This window comes from Hippopotamus amphibius, chromosome 15 (assembly GCF_030028045.1).
Source record: "Hippopotamus amphibius kiboko isolate mHipAmp2 chromosome 15, mHipAmp2.hap2, whole genome shotgun sequence".
Classification (NCBI taxonomy): domain Eukaryota; kingdom Metazoa; phylum Chordata; class Mammalia; order Artiodactyla; family Hippopotamidae; genus Hippopotamus; species Hippopotamus amphibius.
Genome location: NC_080200.1, coordinates 38667133 through 38694695, shown reverse-complemented (window position 1 = coordinate 38694695; position 27563 = coordinate 38667133). Strand labels below are relative to the sequence as shown.

Here is a 27563-nt window from a genome sequence, read left to right as displayed (position 1 = left end):
TTCCCAAAGCAGTGTCTCCCTGAACAGCAAAGTGGGGGAAGTTTTAGGTTAAGGGTACATGCATATTCATGAAGGGGCTTGGGTGGTCAAAAGAGTCTAAGCTTTAGTTGACTGAAGTCACAAGGGTCAGCAAAGGTCAACATCACCATCTCTTAGATTCCAATTGATCTGGTGGTTGAGGCCTTCAGGCTAATCTTTACCACTGAAACAGAACTGGGAGTCTTTACAACTGATGTATTACCTTTGCTATTGTTGTTTTGCTTGCCTGATAACAGTTGTTTATTTCTGCATTCTTTTGTTTGCTTAAGATCATTAGTTACTGAGACCTGTTAAAGGACATTGTGGCCAGGCTTGGAGCACAAAATGGCTTAGGCTGAAAATGGCTTCTGTTATGTCAAGAAAGCCATGCCTGATTCTTTTTCTCCAGCGACCCCCTACTTGTCTGCTTACAAGACGAGTAAATTGTATTTAAACTCAAGAGGGGCAGGGAAAAATTGTCTCTACAATTTAAACCCAACCCCAGGCAAATGTTTGCTAAACTCTGAAAAAACCTGTTAAAAGAGGACAATGGAAAAATAATCTAAACTTTACTTAAGGAGTTTTTTTTTTTTTTTTAATGAGACCAATTAATTCGGAAAGCAAAGAGACAAGAACAAAGCTTCTAGAAGAATTCTGTTATATATTTATTTACTTACTACTTTCATATGTGGGGTATAATTTGTATCTTACCCTCTCTTGGGATTTGGGGAACTTTAGAACTCTGTGGCAGTCTGTTGAGTTTTGTAATTCTTTTATCTCACTGGGTCTCCAAGATTTGACATCCTCAAAATACACACCCTCATTGGCTTGATCATTGCTCTGGAAAATTTGTTAACAATAATTGCACTTTAATGAATAAAAGAAAGAAAAGGTCCTGCATGAAAAATAGATCTGTTTTTCTTTTGATCTTCCCCATTCTTTCTTTATTCCCAATTTCCTTCCAAATAGAAAGGTTAGGCCAGAAAGGTTGGAAAATAAACTGATGTGTTTTGGGAATTTATAGACTCAGAGAAGATGACAAAGGGACAATGGATCATTCCCCCATTCCTGGAGTTCTTATCCTGTTCTGCTGTCAATTAATTGCAGGTGTGAATATAATCATTTTCCTAGTCTAATTTTAAAATGGAAATATTTCCACTTCAGTACGGGATAAAGACTGATGAAGCCTTATACCTTTTTTTGCACTCTTAGAATATATTTCAAATTTGTTTAAAATAGTCAATTTAAAAGCATCTCCAGTTTATACTCTTTTTCCTTGAGTTTCTATTTTCTCTTTAGAATCACCCTATTCTCTCTTTCTTTCCATTTGAAAAATTACTCAACCTCTCTTTTCTGTTTTTTAAAATTTTATTAGAGTATATATTTGCTTTACAATATTGTGTTAGTTTCTTTCAACCTTAGTCTTTTTTCGTACCCTATTGCTCACATTAAGATTTATCAGACTGACCCTGCAGGGCGGCGGCGGCGGCGGCGGCGGCGGCAGCTGTGGAAAAAAAAAAAAAAAAAAAAAAAAAAGATTTATCAGACTGAAAGCCTTCCTAAATGACAAAATTATTTATGACAATACAAAATTGGTCATACCTGAGTGTAACCTAGTGACAATTTTCTTTTTTGGTCAGAAGAATAGGAATATTTTTATTTTCAATTCCGTAATACCTTTTGAAACTAAATACTACTACTTAATAATGCTATATGGAGGACTTAGGGTCATCTATAATGTAGCTATGAAAACAAATGTATCAGAACACAATTTGTGAAATGATTCAATGTCATCCTGATCCTCTTGTCTCTTGTCCTTTCCAGGTAGATTGACTTTAGTAGGCTAGTATATGGTTAAAAAAAAATCACTGATCAACAAATGATACTGGGAGGGACTTCCCTGGTGGCTCAGTGGTGAAGAATCTGCCTGCCAATGCAGGGGACATGGGTTTGATCCCTGGTCTGGGAAGATCCCACATGCCACAGAGCAACTAAGTCCATGTGCCACAACGACTGAGCCTGTGCTCTAGAGCCCACGCGTCACAGCTACTGAGCCCATGTGCTGCAACTATTGAAGCCTGCGAACCTAAAGCCTGTGCTCAGCAACAAGAGAAGCCACCTCAATAAGAAGCCTGAGCACTGCAACAGAGTAGCCCCTGCTTGCCCCAACTAGAGAAAGCCTGCTCTCAGCAATGAAGACCTACCCAGGGCAGCCAAACAAACAAACAAGCAAACGAAATGATACTGGGATAGTCACATCACAAAAAAATGAAGTTGCAACCTTACCTTACACCATATATAAAAATTAACTCAAAATGGATCAAAGACCTAAACATAAGAACTAATAAAACTGTAAGACTCTTAGGAGAAAATATAGGGGAAAATCTTCATGGCACTGACATTGGATGCAATGCTTTTTTTGAGTATGACATCAAAAGCACAGGCAACAAAGGAAAAGTAGATGAATTAGACTTCAATATTAAAAACTTCTTGCAAATCATGTGTCTGATGAAGGATTGATTTCTAGAATATATAAAGAACTCCTACAACTTAACAGAAACAACAACATAAAACCTGATGAACAAATAGGCAAAGGACTTGAACAGACATTTCTCCAAAGAAATGTCTTTGGAGAAAGACATATATAGAAGAAAATATACTAAATATACTACAGAAAATATGCTAAAGCCAATAACCTCATGAAAAGATGCTCGACATCATTAATAATTAGGGAAGTGTACATCAAACGCACAATGAGATACCACTTCATACCCATTGGGATGGCTATTATAAAAAAAACAAAAACAAACAAACAAAAAAAGCCCCAAAATCCAAAAGACAAAAGACATGACACTAAGTGAAATAAATCAGATACAAAGGACAAATGTTCTATGGGTCCAGCTAACTGAGGTAACTGAAATAGTCAATTCATAAGATAGAAAGTAGAGCAGTGGCTACCACAGCTGGGCAGTAGGGAATGGAGAGAGATTGTTTAATGAGTACAGAGTTTCAGATTGGGATGATGAAAAAGTTCTGGAGGTGGAGCGTGGTGATGGTTGCAGTGTGAATGTACTTAAAGTCACTAAACTGTGTGCTTGAAAATGGTCAAATGGTAAATTTTACGTAACGTGTATTTTGCCACACAAAAAAACACCTCCTCTTAAAAAAAAATCACTGAACCCACTAATTATTTAGAGGAGAGCACTAAACCACTCTGCCACATACGGTCATCCTCCATTTTCAGGTTTAATCCTCTGGGCTGTCTAATGTCACAAGCATTAGAGTCAAATTTGGAAAGATTTATATCAGTAGCCTTATGGGATGACATAGCAATAGCTACCACTTATTGCTACTAGATGCCAAGGTCATTATATGCTTTATCTCAGTGAATCAACCTAACAATTCTAGGGAGGAGATATTATTATCCCCAGGCATAGCTTGGGGTTTAGGAGTTTAGCAACTTGTCTACGGTTAAAAACCCACACCATTCCATTCTCTTGAACCATTTCAATGCTCTTAGTATAGTAGTGGGTACTGAACATGAGGTGGGGGAGGAGGGGCTGGGGGGGGATGGTGGGCAGAAAGATAGATGGTTGTCCTATGAATTATTTTATATCTCTGTTTGTGTGTGTATGTGTAAGAGAGAGAGAGACAGAGAGAGTTTTATTTTCTTTTAAAATAAATGTAAGCTAAGCCTAGTCTTTATTTACCATTTTGGGTTGTTTTTCATAAATATTGGGACACTAACTCAGGAGCTGCTCTTGTGGGGTTTTTGGATGCAGTGTTCTGCTGTGTTTACCGTCAAATACACACTCAAAAGGCCTTGGGGAGACAACGGTGTAAAGCTGGTGTGCGTTGGCAGTGAGCAGGCATATGTTTACCAATGTCATCAGTACAGTGAATGAAACCTGAGTTTTAAGTATAAAGAAGAAAAGCATAAAACTGTAGTGATTCTCTGAAGATTTTTTTGCCCATTAGGTCCAAGGCGAATGCCCATCCAGCTTCCCCAGGTCCTTTGATTATGCCTGGAGCTCAGTACACAGCCTGAGATTAGAAGACTTTCCTACACATATCCCTTGCTCTCTGAATTTGTGGTGTGCCCCTCGGAGGGCATATGCGGGTTATACTGCACTCAGTCTGGGAGGACCAAGCTAGGATTTCCCTTCTCAGGAAACCTCAATCCAGGATGAGACAAGTAAGCCTTAGCCTCCGGGAGGTCCTCATCTGCTCCAATTTCTGTTGATTCTTCCTCTGTGCTGATTGCTTTTGGGCAGTTTCTGGTGTCTCAATGGTGCACCCTGCTGGAAATGCTCTACCAGACAGGCCACCTTTGGAGGAAGTTGGAGAGTCTTACTGTGAGCAGTGAACCTACACTGTTTCCCCCATTTCTAGGGAAGAGACTCTGGTAAATCATTAAGCTGACCCTCAGGGGGCTGGTCGAGGCTCAGCTCTTTTCTTGTTTGACATTTGTAATTCACAAGGATGCAAGGAATTCTCAGTAGTTACTATGGTAACTCTACCTTGATGCAGATGCTCTACATCAGAAACTCTCTCAACAGTGGATTGTCTAAGAACACACCAGAGTTCAGTATTTGTATGTAACAACCTAATTCTTTCTGATTCACTCAGGTTTCTGAGGACAGGAAACAGGTGTTCTCTTGAGCACCAATGCTATTTTATGCTCTAAAGGGCCTGGCACTTTTATTTTTAGAGTACCATCTCTGTGTCCTACCTAACATTAAAATATATCTCATACCCAACAACCTTTTTCTTTGTTGGGGAAGAAAAAAAAAAACACCTTGAAAGTTACTTTTAAAATTTTGCTTTTGAAGTTACTTGTATTGTGATCTCTCAGGAATCATGTACATTCTCAAGAATTTCTGTGAAGTGAGGAAAACTAACAAATTTATTTATAAAAGTGTGAAAAGTTTATCCATAAAAAGAGTAACAGTGAGTGAAGTTGACATGATAATGTTGATATTTAATTAAAAATTTATTAATCTTGATTTTGCCTTTCTCCCCTTGTACTTTGAACCTTTCTTTTCTCCTTCTTCTTCTTTTAGGGTTCTCAGACCTTTACAAAAGCCCCCAGGTCTTAAGCAGCATGCTATCTAATGAAAAAATTGTGCAACCAGCTCCTTTAATTAGCTTCTTATGTAGGCAGACTTACCTTACACAACTCGTAAGGCTAGATATTAAGCTGGACCATATGAAATCACTGGGTTTGGAATTTTGTTTTTGGTAAAATATGACTGAATACAGACAATTTCACAATTCAACCTAATGATTTTTGGTTACAAATACAATACACTTTTCCTTTTGGAGATGTAGAGTTAAATCAGAGAGCTAAGACTTAAAAAGCAGAGTTCAGTGCTTGTGGTAAGTGTTCAGCAAGTATCTACAGAATGAATGCATGCACATATCCACGAATGACCGACCGAGATGCTAGAATGTAAACAAGAGCGAAATTGCACCCTACAGACTTGTAATGGAACTGGCAGAACATATTCATCATACAAAGAACTTTGGCAATTACTTTAAATTCTTTTTAACCAACATTCTCTTTTTAATTTAGTTTTGTTTTGCTAGCAAGAGATTGGCATTGGCTGTGGGAGAAGCAGTCCTGGCATATTTCACTGCTGACTCCCCTCATTAGGGAATAGAAAATGGAAACATCATAGGAGTTTAAGGAGGAAAGGGAGCATTGTGCATCTAAGAGAGAGGAGACTTCAGAGGTTGGTAGGATTTTCATGAAGCATGTTGATTTTCATTTGGCAGCAAGAACTGTCTCTGGAAGATCCTGGTGTTTTTCTTTCCATTCAATCCCAGGGAAACCAACAGCTCTATTTTTTTCTTTTTTTACTTTTTTTTGGTCTGGCAATCCTAGACAAAAACCAAAGGATTATCAAATCTTAATGATTAATAGAACTTCAACTTTGGGTCAATCCGCCCACCCATTTATTCATCCTTTTATCCTGTTGTACCATGATGTGCCAGACACTGTCTGGGTGCTAAGAAGAGAGTGAGGTTTAAGATATAAGACACATTTCCAAACTAGAGGGGATGTTCATCTTGTGTCGGGAGAGTAGATGTGATTAGTGCTGGTAGAGCAAGGGGGAAAGTGCTCAGGGAGCGTAGATAGAGAACTGATGCCTGGAGATAATGGAGGAGATTTCATCAGAGGTGGTAATTGGCCTGGGTCCAGAAAAGAGGTTTTTAACCTTGGTTCTAGATTAGAATATCCAGAGGATTCAAAAGAAGAAAGAAAAAAGAAATAAAGAAAGGAAGGGAGAGAGAGAGAGAGAGAAAGAGAGAAAAAAGAAAAAAAGAACCATGGCCAGGCAGGATTTACCACAAAGGTTCTGATTTAATTGACTTGGGATGGATATCTGTTTTATGTTTCTGTTTTTGCCCTTTTCAAAAAAACTAACCAGGTAAATACAGTGAGCAACTAGGTTGAGAACCAATGATCTGGAAGAAGTAGAAACACATAAGAAGAGGGAGGTTGGATTGGTTGAAGGAGGAGAAAATTGCAGAGCCTTCCACCTTAAGTAAATAGTATGCCAAAAGATAGATGATGTCCTGTTTTTCAATCCCCTCGATGGGGGTCTGCCCAGTTTATGTGGAAAGCTGGAACTGAACATTCTGTAGAAAATTGGATGCCTGGAAGAGCTTTCTGGATGGAAAGACTCAGCAAGAAAGATCTCACTGTGGTCCAGTGTCTCAGCAAGGAACTCGTAGACCATCATTGGTCAGGTGCGAAAAGTCAACTTAGAAATAACAGTGTTTTGAAGAATGTAATATATATAGGAGGAGGGATGTTGATTTTCATTATCCATAAATCCAAAATATAGAACGCAAAACAAGAAATTTACATAAAAAACTGGTGTAAAGTGATGAAAACAACAAGGTCTTCCCAGCAGCAAACAACCTTAGGAATGCCTTCACTACCCAGAGTAGACAAGATTCCCACAGGAAACAAATTCCACTGAAAACTAGGCCTGCGATCAAAAATTATTAAGTATTCAAAGAAGAAAAAACGCCGAGAAAATGAGTAAGTGCAGAAACTATACACTCTGGATCGATCTGAGAGAAACTGCTATATAAACATATTTAACATGTTCATAGAAATAAAAATAGGGAAAATTCAGTAGGCCAGAAAAGAAAAAGAATAGACCTGAAAAAAAAAAGCGCAGCAAATAATTGTTTATAATTTAATTATAATTATTTTATAATTAAAATAATTTAAAAAAAATCCTCAATAGATTGATTAAAGGGTATAACCTATACGTAGATGAAAGCAAGAACTGAAAAATTAGAAGACAGAGCTGAAGAAATCCAGAAAGCTGCAGAATATTCCACATAGAAATAAGTAGAAAACAGAGGTCCTGAGTGTGGATTTTTGGAGACTACAAATATTTTTTGGAATACAGAACACTGGATTGACATTTTAGATTGATGAGAGACAGGGTAAGTATATAGGGTAAACCAATTATCCTAAAATTTCAGAGAAATTTTAACATGTATATTGTTACCACATTGTTGAGTTTCTGTTTGCTAAGAAAAGCAAAGGACATTCCTGTAATATTAAAAATTTTGTAAAAAAATTGTTTTTGTAGCAGTTGCTGAAAGTATGTTTGAATGATACACTTGAGGCTGTGAATCTTTGAGGAAATACATAATTATTTCAGACATTTTGTTGTAGGAAACTGCTTCAATCAAAAATATAAGCTATGATTTTCATCAGACACTTATCTAACTAGCTAATCTTGTGATATTTATCAGTTGAGCTACATCTTACTGATCTCTTAGGATTCTAATTAATTCTATCAGAATGAAGGACCAAGTAGATCCTCTTAGTATTAGAAACACAGCTAAAGTCATTCCCCCCTGAAAAAAGTAAAATAATATGATTTCAGATGATTAGCTGTAAAAAGTGCAGAATCTCAGTTTTCTTAAAAACAAGTTAAAATTGCAAAATTAAAATTCAGTAAATACCATTTATGTAAATTTAAAAAATCCAAAACACTTTTGAATTTTTTTTATTGGTACAGGTATATTTAGTACAAGTAAAAATATGGACCAGAAGGATACACTCTAACTTAAAGAAAAGGACTATAAGGGAAGGAGGGTGAAAGAGAGAGAAATAGGTGAGGGAGATTAAGAGGTGCAAAATACCAGTCACAGGTATGGAATATACAGAGTAAGGAATATAGTCAGTAAGCGCATAATATCTTGTGTGGTGACAGATGGTAACTAGACTTATCATGGTGATCATTTTGAAAGGTACAGAAGTATCAAATCATTATGTTGTGTAGCAGGAACTAACACAGTATCGTAGCTTGATTATACTTCAAAACCAGCCAAATAAACAAACTCACAGAAAAAGATATCAGATTTGTGGTGACCAGAGGCTGGGGGTGGGCGGAGGGGGAATTAGATGAAGGCAGTCTAAAAGGTAAAACTTCCAATGATAAGATAAATAAGTACTAGGGATGTAATGTACAACATGGTAAATATAATTACCACTGCTGTACATTACAGATGAAAGTTGTTAATAGAGTAAATCCTGACTCCTTACCACAAGGAAAACATATTTTTTTTCTATTTCTTTAATTTTGTATTTATAGATGAGATGATGGATGTTCACTGAACATCGTGGTAATTGTTTCATGATGCATGTCAGTCCAATCATTATGCTGTATACCTTAAATTTATACAGTGCTGTATGTCAGTTACATATCAATAACACTGGAAGAAAAAGAAAGGAAAGTGACTCTATCTGAATAGTGCGGAAGAGAAGAACGGAACTGGGCTTTTTTTTTTTTTGCTGGGGAGTACTTTGTGGTACAAAGTACTCTATTGTATCTGTGATTGTTTTTCTTATGAAGGGGTTCTGAAGTGTTTATGTATATGTGTACACACACATAGATCCACATGGTGAGTCCCTGGATGTTTGTTGTATTTCTGTAAACTTTTCTCTTTATATGAACATTTTTTATAATTAAAAAGTAATACAATCATTACATTTATTATTTATTGATAGTTCTGCTTAGATGTAGAGGCAGATGTTAAACCTGTGTGCTAAATGACACATAGAGGCTGGTTTGTCCATTTCCACTATTCATTTCATTTTTATTCTGTTTTTATGGCTAATCTGGAAGGTTAGTGCAAATTAATTCAAGAGCTAGTTTTCAAGTGAAATAACCCTCAAATCTATATTTTTGCCCTTCATAATATCAAAGAAGTTGTTCTCACCCTCCTAGATGTTCTATTTTCTGATTTCACAGGCAACTCCATCAAACCTGTTTGGGCAGGAGCACAGACATTGTCCGTCCAGCAGAACCACAGACCCTCCATTGTGGCACGGCTGGCATTTTCTTATATTGAATTCACTGATGTAGTCGCCAATGGCACTTTCCAAATTTTGTTTCTTTAGGTGTGCATCTTTTATTTTCACTGGGATCAGGTTATATATTGGAGAGAGCTGTAAGAGAGCAAAACATTTTAATTTTAGGTCTTTTTCTCTTGACAGAGCTTGTGCAATATATTTCACTAAATTGTTTATTCATGAATTCATTAATAATCACTGAATGATTATTATTGCCAGATAGGATGTTAGCTTTTAAGACCATACCAGTGATCAAAACTAGTCATGATCTCTGTAATTGTGGAGATCCCATTATGGAGGTAAGGAGACTGATATGAAAATAATCATAAAGATCAATTTAAAATGGAAACTGTGATAGGCATTATAAAGGATGGGTATATGTATTTTATTTTATTTTTTAATTTATTTATTTATTATTTTGGGGGGGTACACCAAGTTCAATCATCTGTTTTTATACACATATCCCCGTATTCCCTCCCTCCCTCGACTCCCCCCCCCACCCTCCCTTGAGTGGTATATGTATTTTAAAAATGAACAGTCAGGGATTTAAACTTTTAGCAGGATAATTTACTGACATATTTACTGTGAATCTGTTCTGCTCCCTTTTTTCTCTACCTGCCCTCTTCCAGAAGGTAGGCAAGTACTTCTGATCTCTTGTCTAAGAGGAAGTTTGTGTGTGAAGCCAAATCTAGAATGCCCCTAAAGGCAAACTCTTTATTGATTTTTTTCTCTAAAAGCCTGAACTCGTTGATACATTTTTGTTGGGAGAGGGAGTGTGGGAAGAATGCCATCGAAGGGGGCATTCCAGTCCGGGAAAGGGATAGAGTTAGCATATATACCTCAAGTAGCAGGAAACCATAGCTAGATCTCTTGCAGCTAATTTGGGAAGTAGCACAATCATGGAGTGACCCTAGAGAAGATGGCTATCAAGAACCAGGCTACAGCTTTGTCAGTGACTCCCATGCACAATCTTGGCATGGAAAGTTTGGAACCATCTGACTTCAAGTTCACTTGTAAACTTTGAACAATGAGGTTATCAGGATGGCCACAATGGACTACATACTTACCTACATCATGTCTTCATTTCCCAGACAGAAGCATCAGGACAAGCAAGAAACACCCTGAATCCCATCCAACAAATGAATGAAGGATGACTTTTCAGCGGCATGGAAGGAATGGGGTCTCTATCTCAAACTTAATTATACTTAAATGAAGGAAGTAAAATCATTTATTTTGTACACTTAAATTCCTGGAGTAAGATACATAGTTGCTACAATTGAATCAAGGAAGTTTGGAAAGGCTTTCCTGACAAAAATGACTATGAAGTTGAGATTTGAGAGTGTTAAGATGGAAAGAAGACTACTCTAGTAATATAGTGCAGAATTCAAAAAAATTCTTAGTTATGTTACATATATAACACATATAGAATATATAAGGTTTTGTTTTATATACATACATAAACATTTATAGAAAACTTGTATCATATGTCCATTTAATTTAAGCAAATTCAATTGTGCGACTAAAAAGATGCTTGAGTAAAAAAATTGTAAGAAATTGAGACCCTTTGGTGGCATAGTACCTTGAATTAAGAGACCACAGAATTTAGAAGAAATTGGAATCCAAAGACTCAAGAAAGACGAGATTAAAAAATATACCACAAATTCCTGCAGAAGAGTAATGGTGGATTAAATAAAGTCAACTCATCCTTTTTCTGAGGACAATGAGAAAAGCTGGACAAAATAAAAGTCAAACTTAAAAATCTACTTGAAGGCCCTGGAGAACTAACAAAGTGACAAAAAATTACTAGTCTAGGATCTGGGAAGAGGTGGAAATTCAGTGTGGTGAGCCCAGTACTTTTGGGTCACCAGTCCCCTTGATACATTTCCTAAATCAGGAAGAGGCAGTCAAGGAGCTAGGAGGCAAAGCGGCGTGTTACTGGGCTGGGGAAGAAAGGTTGGGATTCAGGGACAACAAAAGTAAACAAGCTGTGCTTTGGGTTGGGCCCCAGAGGACTAGATCCCTAGAAGTAAGAGAAAATTGGAACTAAGGTAGCCCTGGCAAAGACTGCAGCCAGTTTTAAAAGAATCCCGAGTCGTTAGTACCCCAGAGGCTTTCCAGATATAAATATATATTTTCTCCTGAAGAAAATAAAATCATCTCAGGCCTCAAACTTCTCTGATAGCAGTTTTTAAAGTATAATATCCAGCCCACGATGAAAGTAACTAGGTACACAAGGAAACGAGCCAACATGAATGAGAAATAGAAACAGACTTCGGGAATGCCAAGATTTGAGTAATCAGACGTAAACTTTAAAACAACTATGTTTACATAAGCATAAGAGACAAGATTAAAAATTTTAGCAGAGACCTGAAAATTATTTTTAAAAATAGAAGATTTGAAAAAAAATAAAGAGAATTGGAACTTGCTATTATACAAATTAATGGACTGGTTAAATAGCAGATGTGACACAACTGAAGTAAAGTTAATGAACTGAAATATAGATTCAAAGAGGATATTAGGCAATGAAGCATGAAGAGATGCGAGGTCAGGAAATACAGAAGGACAGCAGGAAACATAAAAGATAGAGTGAGAAGGTAAAAGACCTACGTAGTTTGAGTCCCAGAAGGAGAGAATGTATAAGAAACAATATTTGAAGAGCTAATGGCTGAAAATATTACAAACCTGGTGAAAGACATCAAGATACTCTATTAATGAAAAGCAAGGTTAAAAATTGCTCTTTTCACACCTAGGCACATCAGAGTAAAATTGCTAAAAAGAAAGATAACAGAAGAAATCTTCAAAATAGCATGCTTTGAAAGTAGACCAATGTTTGATTCTAATAGATACAATCAATAACAATATAAATTGTTCTAGGACAATGAGATATTCATAAGGTTTAAAAAGTGACCTTCAAACTTACGGCACACATAAAAAAGCAAATCTATGGTGATTGTAGATTGAAATGTAAAAGCATACAATAAAGCTTCTGGAAGATAATATATAGGAGAGTATCTTCAAGACCTTGAAGTAGGGAAAGACTTGAAATAGGACACAAAAGCACTCACTACAGTGAAAAGAAATTTTTGACTACATTAAAGAAATCAGCATCATTGTTCCTGACATGAGGCGCTAAGGACACAGCGTCACTTCTGTGGTATTCTTGCCAAAAATGCGGAACCTCAATCTACCTGACGTCTAAATTGAGAGACAGTTGACACAATAACTGACAAATATTCATCAAAAGTGTCAAGGTCATGAAAGACAAGGAAAGTCTAAGCAACTGTCACAGATTGGAGCCTAAGGAGACATGACAATTAAATGCAACATGGGATCCTGCTTGGATCCTGGAACAGAAAGAAGGACATTAGGGGGGAAAACTACTGAAATTTGAATAAGGTCTGTGATTTAGTCAATGTTAATTTTCTGATCTTGATAACTGTTCTATAGTCATGTAAGCTGTTAATGCGTAGGGGTTGCTGGGTGTAGGGTATGTGTGAAGTCTGTGCTGTTTTTGAAATTTTACTGTCTGTACTATTTGTGCAATTATAAGTCTAAAATTATTTCAAGATAAAAAGTAAAAAAGAGGATATCTGTTATCAAGAATACCACTGAAGGGTGAAAGTCCTCCAATGAAATAAGATATTTGTAACACTTTCATATGAGAATAGGCTCATATTCAGAATATATCAAGAACTTCTACAAAGTCACCACAGTGGTCCCCTACCATAGTCTTTTATGAATTAGCTTATAGGATTCAGATTTCAACTGCGAAATATTTATTTGGAAGAAAGAAACCTCTTACCAATGTTGCCACATTGGCATACACAACGTAAGCATGTGGTGGAGTTATTTTGATTTTCAAGAAAAGAAATTCATCTTGTTTTACCCTTCAAAGAAAAGTCAAGGCCAGATAACCAAAGACATAGGAATAGAGGGTCATGGAGAAAATACAATTTGGATGAAATGCATAAACAGTGTTCAAAGAGATAAAGAGGAAGGATGTGCAGTGGCAAAGAGTTTCAGAGGAGCTTCAAACCCTGGAGTCAAGAATCCCACAAGAAGACAAAGAATGATTAAAATGTACTTCTTGAAGTTTGCTTGAAGAGCTGCATTTTTTTTCTGATGAACTTTGGCCTTCTGTTAAGTAAGAAAACAATTTTCATTTTTCTCCTATACAAGCTAACTCCCTTCTCTTCCGACCATTTTCAGTGGATGTAATCTCTCATGCAACATTCTAAAATACAAATAAATTGACAATACAGTTTGATATTGAGTACATTTAGGTTTCTTTTAGGCTTCCAAACTAGTGAAACTATATGTACCAAATGTAGTTTGTTGAACGAACGAGTGTGTGTTTTTTTTAATTGCTATACAAGAGAGTTAGGAATGATTTTTACTATATCATTATAACTGCAATGACTATAACATAGAACACTGGTACCACAGCTCTTTAAAATTCTGATGTTTCTCTACATCTGCTGCATCGCTCTAAGAGTTGCACTATATAACAAAAATGGTAGATAAATTAATTTGTTATTATTCAAAGTTGTTCCATTAAGAGTTTAACCCAGCTTGACATGTGGGTGGATAAGAGTGACTGAGAGAAATGAGGAAAGGAGAATTGAACGGAAAAGGCAAGATGAAGGTAAAAGCAACACAGATGCACAAAATTCACGCAGAAGACCCGTCCGTTTGCATGAGGTGAGGCATAAATTTGTTATATTTCTAGCACATTGAATAAGACAACTGAATTTTAATGACTACGTGGATATAAGAAAAGCTCACCTGATTCCCAAGAGAAACAAAATGATTCTTGAAACTAAGAATGAAGGGGAATATCTCCCATGAGTTCTCATAAAAGAGACATTGTATTACGTAAGCATATTTGTTCTTTCTAATGCAAAAACAAAACTTTGCAGGAAGCCAGTATGCTATATGCGAGATATACTGATCTCTACTGCTACTGCTCTAGAGGAAATCGTAAACTTTATATCTCTCAGGTGATCGTTACTAAACGTAATTTCTCTCAGCTGACATTTTTACAACTAGTTTGTAGTGGTAAGCTTGAGAAACCAAGTTCAGCTATTCTATTGAGGTAAAGTGTAGAGCCACTTGTGTTAACATACCGGTAAGCTGGAAATGGAATTATCACACTTTCATGAAAGCTGAAGACTATGATAAAGTCGATACTGAAAGAGAGACGCAAGCTATCTCCTCTGCAGGGAGAAGGGCTGGAGGAAAATTCTTGGACTGGGCCAAGACATTCCTCAAGAGGTGATCTGGGATCTGCTGACGCACAGACAAAAGGATAATCAAAGCCACAAGAGTCTACTAAATATAGCATGGTCATAGTTTCTTCAGTGTGGAAAATAAATACAAATAAAACCAAGTGCTTTACTTAGAAAATCTCAGTAATATATTTAAACAGCCTTTGATTTAGAGTGATATAACTTTGTGTTTCCTCCAAGAGAAACTCTTTGCAACATAAATATCTAGATAATTGATTTAAATTGCTACAGAGAATCAAATATAAACCAGTTTAGTGTGAGTGGGGAGAGGTTTTATCAATTCTTTACATAATTAAATAGGAGGGACAATTATTTTAATATTAAGGTCATTCCCAGTGTTTGGATATGTCATATGCAGACAATAAAATGCTTCAAATTACCAAAGAATGAATTAATGATTATAGATTGTTCAGTTACCTCATGGAAATGCCAATTAAGCAAAGGACCACTAGCATTTATGAGAGCAAAATAACTTGGAATCTATTTCAAGGTCAAATTAAGCTATATCTCAGGTCTCTTTAGAGGTTTCAAAGCCATACAAAGTCAATAAAAACCATAATATTTTACTCTTTTTTGAAACTTCTCCTACAAGAAGATAAATTTAAAAAGTATTTCATGGTAGACTATGATTGCCTTTTTCTTGGGTAGAACATTGATATAAAGAGTCTAGGCTTCCAATTCTTGAAGAAAGAAACATATAGATATATTAGATGGGATGCCCACTAATCTAAAAATCTGGGGGTCAATAAAATAGACTATATTTTGCATCCAGCTAGTAGGACTGTGCCAACAGAGCTGATGAAAGTCTTTGAGTAGTTCTAGCAAATCCAGTAGTAAATCTTCAGCAGGTACTTTATTGACCTGAGATTTTAAAAATCAGCTCTAGAATGTGATAGACTATTATTAAGACCTCCTCAGAGAACAACCTGGGATCCATGCAAGGACAGTTGAACTTCCTTCGTAGAGATGAGAAGACAAGCCACTTTAGGTGTCTGTCTAAATGTAAACATCTACTTAAATCAATTCTCTTCATGTTTGTTTGTTTGTTTGTTTTTGGCCACGTGGCTTCTTAGTTCCCTGACCAGAGATCCAACCCGGGCCCTTGGCAGTAAAAGTGTAGAGTCCGAAACAAAAGGACAGCCAGGGAATTCCCAATTAATTCCTTTTTTATTATTTTTTTTAATATTTACTTATTTAGGTTGTGCCAGGTCTAAGTTGCAGCATACAAGCAGGATCTAGTTCCCCAACCAGGGATGGAACCCAGGCCCCCTGCATTGGGAATGTGGAATCTTACCCACTGGACCACCAGGGAAGTCCCAATTCCTTTCTTACTTAAGATCTTCTGACATAGATTCATTTCACTGAGTTCAAGATGATGACTTTAAATATTATTTAAATGTGACAAAATTAAAGGGGCCTCTTCTGATTTTAATTTTATATATGGGCATGCTAATGTGGCCAGCTTTTTTCCTCTCTTTGTCCTAGTTTTGTGACAAAATATTTGAAGCCTCTCATTGATGTGCTTGCACATTTATAACTGGCTAGATTTCCATAACCCAAAGGGGAAGTACATTACGATTTTCCTGTTTCTGAGTTTCTCTCTAACATAAATGAAGTAGTTTTGGTGGTTTCACTCACTCTTTAAAGACAAGAATGAAGAACGAAGGAGCATAATTCTCCAATAACTAGTCCTAGCAAAAATGTCAACGTGTTGGACTTCCCTGGTGGTCCAATGGTTAAGACTCCGCCCTCCCACTGCAGGAGGCACAGGTTTGATACCTGGTTGGGGAACTAAGATTCCACATGCTTCACTGTGTGGAAAAAAAAAAAAAGGTCAACATGTTTATAACTCAAGTTAATCAAAAGGAAATAGGGAGAAATCAACGATAAATTTAACCTGAGGGAAGAAAATTGGGAAACGTACAGGGAAAATTGAAAGCTATAGAAGAAAGCAGGAAAAATATTTTCTAACAATATCAGGAACAAAATAAGCAGTAAAGGAAAACACATACCCTTTTTAGTTAGTTTGGGGAGAGAATGATGAGGCTAAATAACATTGGCATTTATCTCTTTATAATTATAATGTAGTTTTTTATGCGTAAGAATACGCACCAGACTGTAAAGTCACAAAAGGTTCATAAACTGAAGACTATTATAGTCAAGACACAAAAAGGGACAGATTTCCTGACCATGAGAAGTGTTCACTCCTGGTCTTATTTTCTGAGAATTTGTGAACTTCCCTTTCACAAAGGCCCTCGATAAATACGGTTCTCCTGTGTTAGAAGTCGTGGTATGATGTCACCTGAAGGCAGGGGACCACTGAGGCAGATGGAAGGGAAGGAACAATTCCTGGGCAACTATTTTGTACCAATCTGTGCTATAGTCTCAATACAAGCAATCGCATTACGTCCTCAAAATAAACATGGCACCCTGGAGAATTCAGTGTTGTGGAAGTCAGAAACTATCACACATCCAGTGAGGAACAGAGACTCAGGCTCAGGCCGGGTTGCTCTGATGCCCCTTCTGTGCCTTCCTTCTATGCCCCGCTTCTTTCGGGGATGGGATGGGGGTGCATTTGAACGCTCACATCTCTTTCAGATGAAGTTAACTGTTCCTCTGAACCAACAATTACATTTAGTAAGAAAATGACAACGTCTTCTTTTTGAAAATAAGTATTTCTTACTTTTTGATTTATGAGCACTGGAGCATCATTTAAGGAAGAGGCCCAATTTACAAAGTCATTTGCATCAATCGTCTTGGCTCCTTTGAGAAGCTTCTCTTTCAGTTCAGTTGCATATTTTTGGGTTCCTCCTCTTATGAATGAAATAACATCATCAATGAGGTTGTCAGTCATGGTGTGTTCTGAGAAGAGAAAGAAGACATAAGTGAAGCATGTACAGTTCTGTGATATTTGATAGACATTTATTGAACCCCTTTCATAAGGTATAGTCTAGTATATTTATTGAATTTTACATATAAGTATTACTTATGTGTTTTTTTCACCCCAAATCTCCAAGGGTAATTTTCATTAGTAGTCAGTTATAGTTTTCAATCATCTTTTTAAAGGAAATATAAATGGTATGATGCTTGAGATATATTAATAATTCAAAGTTCATCACCTAAGCACATGCACACACAGGGACACGACTCAATTGGACACATTTTTTGTTATAGACTTTCCTTCATAATCATACTTTGCATAAGTTTGCTTTAAACTATTTTAATAGTATAAAAAATCATAGAGTATAAAAAAAGAATAAAGGGAAAAGTACAATTTCTTTCCACCCCAATTTTTATGTATTTCTCCCTCAGCCTCTCCTGGGCTAAACTGCTTTTAAAAAGCTTCTGGTAAATCATTTAGAGTTGTGAATTTTTTGAACTAAAAAGTAATTTCAAGGTGATTTTTGTCTATCCTTCCTTATTTTTATAGACGAGAAGACAGCCTCAGAGTGATAGAGTGACTAGCCCAAGATCACACAGTAAGCTTAAGGGCCAAAGTTTGAAATTACGACGTTTGATGGTAAGGACAGTTTTCTTCTCACTTCATCAGTAGTTTCTAATTGTGGCCACATGTAAGTGGCTGGTATGCTTTTAAAAATATTAGGTTTTCCTCTCTTCTACTTCTCCACTCTCAGCTGACGCTTTAAAGATGAGTCTGAAGCATTTGTGTTTCTAAGAATGCTCTCAAGTATTTCTGATTAGAGTAAAATTTGAGAATTCTAGCACCATCTCAAGCTTATAAATCTGCTAATGATTAGCAACAGAAGTAATATTTATACCAAAAAAATTATATTTTTAAAAACGTTATGCACTGATTTAATGTTGAGGATGGATTAGGGATTTTCATTCTTTCACTCAGTTTTATTGAGATATATCTGACATACAATACTGTGTAAGTTTAAGGTGTACAGAATAATGACCTGACATACATATATATTGCAAAATGATTATCACAATGTTTAGTTAACATACATCACCTCATATAGTTGCAAAAATTATTTTTTCCTTGTGATGAGAACTCTTAGGATCTATCCGCTTAGCAACTTTCAAATACGTCACACAGCAGTGTTAACTATAGTTTTCACGTTGTACATTACATCCCCAGTACTTGTTTACCTTATAACTGGAAGCTTGTACCTTTTGATCAATTGGGTGAAGGTAAATTACGGATTTTGAGTCAGATGGAAGATTGAGTTAGGGAGATGGCTTTGACCTTCTCCTTTCTTGATGGACACAGACAGCGCTGCCACTAGGCCATGCGGATGCTTTGTTAAAATTAGGGGAAAAAAAGAAATCTTCCCTCAAGATATGTTTCTACCATTGGCCTTCTACCATTGCCATGATAAATATAGAAATCTACAATGACCACAGTGTAAATGGCTGTATTTCCCAGAGCTGTGCATTGTACGACCGGCGCAATGGTGACACCCCTGAATACATGTCCCTGGGTTACTTGTATTTATAATGGTTTGGGAAACACTGGAAAGAAAAAATAGTTTTTGAGAATTCCCTGGCTGTTCAGTGGTTAGGACATGGTGCTTTCACCACCAATGGCTTGGGATCAATCCCTGTCCAGGGAAGTAAGTTCCTGTGTGGCTTGGCCCAAAAAGGAAAAAGAAGAAGAAAAAAAGATAAAATCGAGAAGGCTCATAGTGACAGGGCAGTGCTCATTGACACTTCCTGCTTCTTTTTACCCTGGTAAGTTAGTTGCTGTACTTACCAACTTCACCTTCGCCCCTATTTAAGCAATTTTTTGAACTAACATTTCCTTTGATTTCAACTCCAACATTCACAGATAAGTCCAGATTAAACCCAAGGCATCTCTTCACATCCCTTAGTTCAACACCTGTTTAACACATTTAGTTGGAAATTATTAGACAATGTCTATCATCATCATAAACATCATCTATCAACATCATAAATAAATTCCAATTTTGCTATTTTGTAAGAAACATACTTTGATTCCTAGACATTATTACTGAATGCAAAATGCAAGATTATGTCTGCTTTGCCCTCATATTAGAATCTAATGGTCTCCTTTGACTTTGCTTGTCAACTTAATGGTAAAGGACACAAAAATTTACCCCTTGTTAAAAGGGACATGAGTCAGACAAGGGTGGTTATAGTACAGTCCTCTACCTTTAATACCGTAAAAGGGAGAAAGCATCTAACATGTATTGAATGATTATATGCACAGCATCATTCTAAGCATTTTGTGTAAATTAACTAATTTAATCTTCACATTCACCTTTTGAGGTAAGTTTTATTATTATCCTCATATTACAGATAAGTATAAGGAATCACAAAGCAGTTAAGGAGCCTGTTGATGGTACTCAGTAATGAGCCAAGTAGGTATCAGAAATAAGAGCTGTCTGGCTATTAAGCACTTCTCTGTATCAACTTCATAATTTGGTCATGGGATGTGTCAACATCTCCGGATCTTCTTTGGAAGTCTCAGTTCATCATTAAGGGAGCTGGGTGGGCTGCTTTCGGCAGATGGCTTAAATAGATGACACTTTATTCTGGTCCTATGAAAGCTGTTTAGTAGACATCGGTCTCGGGAGCTGCCTCATTGTGGTGTGTGGATGCTCTAGTTATAAGGAAGAAAAATCCTAATATTTACTCAAGTATATAATTTACCGTCTAGTCCCTTGATTGAAAAGAGGAAATTATTTCTCTATTTTAAGAGTAACTGCCCAGGCCTCAGCTCACTGACCACATCACTTTTTGCTCTCATTTATTACTTCAGGTCACACACACGCATATATCCACGTATACAAACATGTGGTTGTTTGTCCTGGAAGCCAAAATGCTTTAGGAAAAAGGAAAGGGAGAGGTTAGGTTAATCCCAGGATCCCATGGTGAGATTTAGAAATAGAGATCTGGGGCATTTAGTCATTCATTCATTCCACAAGTATCTTTTGTGTACCCACAATTAATGAAAACTTAAGAAATATCCAGTAGAATTTCCCATGACAAAGGAAGAGGGAGGATAAAAATGGAAGACAATGCTAGAATTTCAGAATACTAGATTTGCAACCTTAACCTAAGAAGCATGAGAATTCTGATTCTAAGATGAAGATGAAAATACCTAAGTGACCCCCAAAAGCTTAAATTCTCTACCTCAGCTGTGGACCGTTCCATGACCACACAGAGTCTGGACACCCCAGACTGAGATGGAGGACGTGGCTTGGTCCTCAGGTGTGGCAAAGTGGAGAAGTGAGAAGCACAACTTCCACTTCAAAGACCCAGGGTTGACCTAATGATCTTTGTCTACTAAGCCCAGAAAGTATGTAGATATAAGTAGGTAGCTCTGAGTTGTCCAAGATGAAAGATTTCAGCCCTTGGATTTTTTTCACCAAAGCAACTCAGCCTGAAATGTTCTTTGTGTTTCAATCACCCTTGCCAAGCCTTTCTCTTCTGATTTTCAACTTACTCAAGACACATTCCTCTTGTGCCCCTCCCCTATGTGATATCTATCAATATAGCCTTCCGGGCAGGGCTCCTGGAGACCTCATTATGCCATCTCTCAGGAATAGCCTTGTGAGGCAACATAAACCAAGAAACCTCATACTCCACTCCACCTGGAAATGCTTCTACTGGCCCAGGATTAGACTGAGGCATCAAGAGCAACTGGTTCTGGCCATTCACATTTGTTTCATCTGTAAAGTGTTTATCCACCGTGGGGACAGGGTCAGGCTTCAAGATCAGAGCCAAATCCCATTTTTTCACTTAACATAGCCAGAGGCTAAGGAGAAAAAGCCATGGAAGCGGTTTTGGCCCCACTTCCTTCCCTAAGAGACACACCCCAAAACTTGAGGGCAGAGAGAGGAGATATGCTGGCATCTATTGCCTCTTTAAAGAGTATCATGGGACTTCCTAGGTGGTGCAGTGGTTAAGAATCCACCTGCCAATGCAGGGGACGTGGGTTTGATCCCTGCTCCAGGAAGATCCCACATGCCGTGGAGCAACTAAGCCTGGGTGCCACAACTACTGAGCCTGTGCTCTAGAGCCTGTGAGTCACCACTATTGAGCCCATGTGCCACAACTACTGAAGCATACACGCCTAGAGCCTGTGCTCCCCAACAAGAGAAGCCACTGCAATAGGGAGCCCGTGCACAACAATGAAGAGTAGCCCCTGCTCACCACAACTAGATAAAGCCCATGTGCAGCAACAAAGACCCAACACAGCAATAAATAAATAAATAAATAAATAAATTAAAAAAACAGTATGGTAACTATCCATAATTGCTCAAAAGATAATTAACACTTATTAAAATAGAAAATTGGCATCTAGTTTATTCATCTAAAGCTCTCAGGAAGTCTTCAGGTCAGGATGGTAATTCTGTGGCACATCGGCCTATCCTGTACAGATCGCAGACACGGATGATCAAGCCTAGATTCTTATCCATGATTTCAAGTGTGGTCAGAAACCTACTGAATATGGACCCACTTCAACTACCACCCTATGGCTAGAACTGCCATCATATTAGGTAAAACTAATTTTCCACTTTTGCTTTAGACTTAGATGCTGTTAACGTTGCTTCTTCCTTTCTCTCTGAGAGAAAATTTAGAACATTACCTTTCCAATTCTGAAGAATACTTTGGAAGATAGTTGGCACACATATAATTGAACCAGTCTATGGATTAAGCAAGAGGTCATGTTCATGATGTCCCTTGTACTTTCAGCCCTTTAAATAGTATTTCACTAAAAGCAGCACCACCAAACAATATTATATTGCAATACGATTTTGTGCATTTCTCAGTAGTGCTGCTGAGTAAGACATGGCCAAGTCGTCTTGCTTGAGGTGGAAGTCAATTTGCTGTTTGATAGCATTTTATAGGCCAAAGGGCAGGGAGAGAGTTCCCTCTAAGAAGCAGCTTACAGCGGAGCAACTAAGCCCGTGCACCACAACTACGAGCCTGCGTTCTAGAGCCTGTGAGCCACAACTAATGAGCCCACTCACCACAACTACTGAAGCCCGTGTGCCTAGAGGCCCGTGCTCCACAACAAGAGAAGCCACCGCAATGAGAAGCCCGCACACCACAATGAAGAGTAGCCCCCGCTCTCGGTAACTAGAGAAAGCCTGAGTGCAGTAACAAAGACCCAACGCAGCCAATAAATAAAAAGATAATAAAATGAATAAATTTATTTAAAAAAAGAAAGAAGCAGGTTACAAAACTCTATTCTAAAGCCTTTAACCATTGGAAGAGGTTAGCACTAGAAATAGTGGTTGGTTAAAACAACACTGGAAGTTAGAGCTCTATTTCTAGGTATACCTTGGCGCTTCATGGAAGCTTTATCCAAAACATATATTAGTTCATAGAGTCCTCCTAGAGACCCAGAGCTACTGTAGTGAGTTCCATAGGTTTCCAAAAATGCAAAATATTCCCCTTTTTCATAGGTAGCTGGCAGATCTTTTATAGAATCCAAGAAAGTTGTTGTCAACATGACATCCCGATTTCTCATCACAAATCTTCCCAGGTGAACGACTCCTTTTACATGCAGAAAGAGTTTTTCCTTTGTTGTAGAGCAGAAGAAAAGACATGAGTTTTATCACCGCTATTTCAAATTCAAAAATCACAAAATTTAGAATTTCCACAGTCAATACATGTTTAGCAGTGACCGCAAGATATCACTTTGACCCACTTGAATGGCAAACTTAAAATCCTATCAATACGGTTGATGAAGACGTGCAGAAACAAGAACGCTCACACCTTGCTGCTGGAAGGGTAAAATGGCACAACCACTCTGAAGAACTGTTTGGCAGTTTCTTGTAAATGTCGACACACATCTACCCCAATGGCCCGCACCTCCACTTCTACATAAGATCAATAAAAAAGTGGTTCACAAAAGACCTGTATGAGACTGTTATAGCAGCTTTGCTCAGAAGAGCTTAAAACTGAAAGTGACAAATGTCTACCAACAGGGGAATTAATAGACAACTTGTAGTCTAGTCACACAAAGGAATACTAGTTAGCAATGAAAGGGAACAAACTACTGGTACAGGCAACAATATAGATAAATCTCAAAAACATTATACTGAGTGAAAAAGTCAGACACCAAAGGGTATATACTGCAGCATTCTATTTATATGATGTTCTAGAACAGGTGAAACTAAGCTGTGGTCAGAGAAAGCTGCTCAGCAATTGCCTCTCAGGCAGTAGGGGATTAATGCAAAGGGCATGAGGGAATTTTCTTGAGGTGATGGAAATATGCTACACCTTGTTTGAGGAGGTGGTTACAAAGATGGATACAATAGTCAAAACTCGTGGAACTATATGCTCAAAATCTTTTCATTTTATTGTACGTAAATTATACCTCATTAACTTGACTTAAAAATGTTAACAATGGAAAGAAATGTAGACATTATATATGAAGCCCAATCTTATTTTACACGTGGGGAAACTCTGTTACAAAGGTATCAAATTATTTTCCCCAAATCACACAGTCTGTTGCAGAGATTGGTACTGAAAACCTAGGTCTCAGGTCTCTGTGCCTTCTACTAAGTCCTCTCAATCTTTGATAACAGGGAGGGACAGATAATATTTTAAGACGTGGCTTTTGAGCCCATCTAAACACCTCAGCAGTTAAATGTTCCAGGGATGATGGTTTAAATTTCCAAAGGAAAACTGGGGCAGTGACACAGAACTATGCAATTTAATGCTATAGACCGTCCTGGCGAAAACTAAACTACAGTTGAACCCCATGATTTTGTGGAAGGTTCTTTTGAAGTTCTTCTGCTGCAGTTGTGGTTGCCATGTGTTGATTACATAGTAGTTTAAAACACTTTATTGTTTTTTTAAAGGTACATCTTGGTATATATGAATATTACACCAAACTTGTTATGTTTTAGAAGCACAGTTTTCACACTGCATGACAAATTCAGGTGATAGTTGGTGATTCAGCATGTAACAAAAATCTTAAAGAAACTTTATATATATATGTTCTCCATCTGATGACTTGCATAATAATTCTTAATGCAATCTCAAAGATGCACAAAACATATTTGGATTCCCTTTCACTTTTGCTAAAATTAGGAGGTATATCTTGTCAGAAAGACATTATGTTCTTTGGCTCAATTTATTTTAGAGGTAGATCTTAGATTATACCCATCCAAATATACTCTTGTTTCTCTCATCTTGAAGGAATAAAAATAATCTCTTGGCCTTACTTGTCTGACCATTTGCCACCCATTTCTTTGCCCTCATCAGAAGCAAAATTCCTTTAAAGAGTTTTCCATACTGGTTGCTTCCAATTCCTCTCTTCCCAGTTTCTCTTCAGTCTAACCCAGTCATGCTGCCCTCACTATTCCAACGAAACATCTCTTTTGTTCAAAACCTCTTCTGAAGGTCACCAATGACCTTCACAATGCTAAAGCCAGTGGTTGCTTCTTAGTCCTCATCTTCTTCCGCATATTAGCACTTTTGACACAGTTCATTACTCTTTTCTCTTCGATAGAATTTATTTTTTTTTGTTATCTAGGGTGGTTCTTCTCAAACTGTACAGTGTGAATAAATGACCTAGAGAATCTTGTTAAAATGCAATTCTAATTCAGTAGGTCTAGGGTAGGGTCTGAGATCCTAACTTCCCAGTGATGTTGTTGCTGCCGGTCCTTGGACCACACTTTGAGTAGCAAGGTTCTACAGCATTACACTGGCCACATCTTGTTTTCCTTCGCTCCTCTTTCTCCAGACCTCTTTCTACGAAAGTTCCCTGAGTTTAGTCTTTGATCTTCTCTTTTCTATTCACACTAACTTCATTAATGGTCTCACCAAAACCTATGACTTTATAAGCACCATCTATATATTAACAACTCTCAAACTTAGAGCTTAATCTCAGATCTCTTTCCCAAATTCCAGACTCATAACATCAACTTCCTACTTGACATCTCCAATGGAATGTCTAACAGACATCTCAAACTTAGTCTTATTAAAACTTAACTACTGGTCTTCTTCTCCAAACCTGCTCTATCTGAAGTTTTTCTCCATCTCAGTTGATAGCAAGTCCATCCTTCTGGTTACTCAGCTAAAAACTTTGGAGTCTATAGAGTCATGTTTGACTCCACACTGTCCTTTCTGAATTGTCATCATCTCTCACCTGGATTCTTGCAATAGCTTTTAACACACCTTTTTCCTTTTGCTCTTAATTTTCATAATCTTTTCTCAACAGTACCCAGAGTAATAATTTAAAATATATTAGAATATGTCAACCTTCTATTCAAAACATTCCAACGGTCCCTTATGTCACTCATTGAAAAAACCAAATTCTATAAAAAAAAATAAAAAAAGAAAAAAGAAAAAAACCAAAATCTTAGAATAGGCTGAGGCCTTTTATGATCTGATTTCAAGGTGAGCTCTCTAACCTTTTCTCTTTCTGGTTCACTTTGGCTCAATGGGCAGGTATGTTCCCATCCTAGGGACCTGTCTTTAATAGATCCTTCTGCTAAATATATCATCCCAAATATAACTATTTGACTGTTTCCTCTCCATCAAATCTTTATTCAGAGCTCATCTCCTCAGTGAAGTCTGTCCTAAGCATCTATTTTTTTTAAGAACTTTTATTGAGATACAGTTAACAGACAATAAACTGCATATATTTAGAGTGTACTATTTGGTATCCCTATCTCCTAATTCATTCCCCCCAACTCTTCCTGCTTTCCCCACTTGGTGTCCATAAGTTTGTTCTCTACATCTGTGTCTCTATTTTGACCTTACAAACCAGTTGATGTGTACCATTTTTCTATATTCCTCATATATGTGTTAATATACCATATTTGTGTTTCTTTTTCTGACTCACTCCACTCTGTATGACAGTCTCTAGGTCCATCCATGTTTCTACTCTACAAATGTCCCAGTTTTGTTCATTTTTATGGCTGCGTAATATTCCATTGTATATATGTACCACATCTTCTTTATCCATTCATCTGTTGATGGACATTTAGGTTGCTTCCATGGCCTGGCTATTGTAAATAGTGCTGCAATGAACATTGGAGTGCATGTGTCTTTTTGAATTATGGTGTTCTGTCAGTATACGCCCAGCAGTGGGATTGCTGGGTCATATGGTAGTTCTATTTTTAGTTTTGCAAGGAACATCCATACTCTTCTCTGTAGTGGCTGTATCAATTTACATTCCCACCAGCAGTGCAAGAGCATTCCCTTTTCTCCACATGCTCTCCAGCATTTACTGTTTGTAGATTTTCTGATGATGCCCATTCTCACCTGTGTGAGGTGATCCCTCATTGTAGTTTTGATTTGCATTTCTCTAATAATTAGTGATGTTGAGCAGCTTTTTATGTGCCTTTTGGCCACCCGTATGTCTTCTTTGGAGAAATGCCTATTTAGGCCTTCTGCCCATTTTCTGATTGGGTTGTTTGTTTTTTTGATATCGAGTTGGATGAACGTTTATATATTTTGGAGATTAATCCTTTGTCTGTTGATTCATTTGCAAATATTTTCTCCCATTCTGAGGGTTGCCTTTTCGTCTTGCTTATAGTTTCCTTTGCTGTGCAGAAGCTTTGAAGTTTCATTAGGTCCCACTTATTTATTTTTGTTTTTATTTCCATTACTCTAGGGGGTGGATCAAAAAAGATCTTGCTGTTATTTATGTTGAAGAGTGTTTTTCCTATGTTTTCCTGTAGGAGTTTTATAGTGTCTGGCCTTACGTTTAGGTGTTTTACCCATTTTGAGTTTATTTTTGTGTATGGTGTTAAAGAGTGTTCTAATTTCATTCTTTTCCATGTAGCTGTCCAGTTTTCCCAGCACCACTTATTGAAGAGGCTGCCTTTTCTCCATTGTATATCCTTGACTCCTTTGTCATAGATGAGTTGACCGTAGTTTATCTCTGGGCTTTCTATCCTATTCCA

At 37.3% G+C, this 27563-nt stretch overlaps 1 protein-coding gene across 2 annotated transcripts in view; it reads right to left on the bottom strand.

The window, feature by feature from the left end:
- Nucleotides 1-1478: 1478 nt before the first annotated feature.
- The window catches only part of C9 (complement C9), a 65496-nt gene continuing 39411 nt past the window's right edge, over nucleotides 1479-27563 (bottom strand). The window contains exons 7-11 of one of the 2 annotated variants that reach the window (XM_057709789.1): nucleotides 22978-23218; nucleotides 19418-19543; nucleotides 17381-17559; nucleotides 9277-9505; nucleotides 1479-1522 (exon numbers count right to left, since the gene is read on the bottom strand). In XM_057709789.1, coding sequence (XP_057565772.1) covers nucleotides 9290-9505; nucleotides 17381-17559; nucleotides 19418-19543; nucleotides 22978-23218 — 762 coding nt within the window. In that variant the 3' untranslated portion in view covers nucleotides 1479-1522; nucleotides 9277-9289. Of the gene's footprint in view, nucleotides 1523-5010; nucleotides 5902-9276; nucleotides 9506-17380; nucleotides 17560-19417; nucleotides 19544-22977; nucleotides 23219-27563 lie in introns of those variants that run through there. The other variant, XM_057709788.1, reaches the window with a different exon arrangement.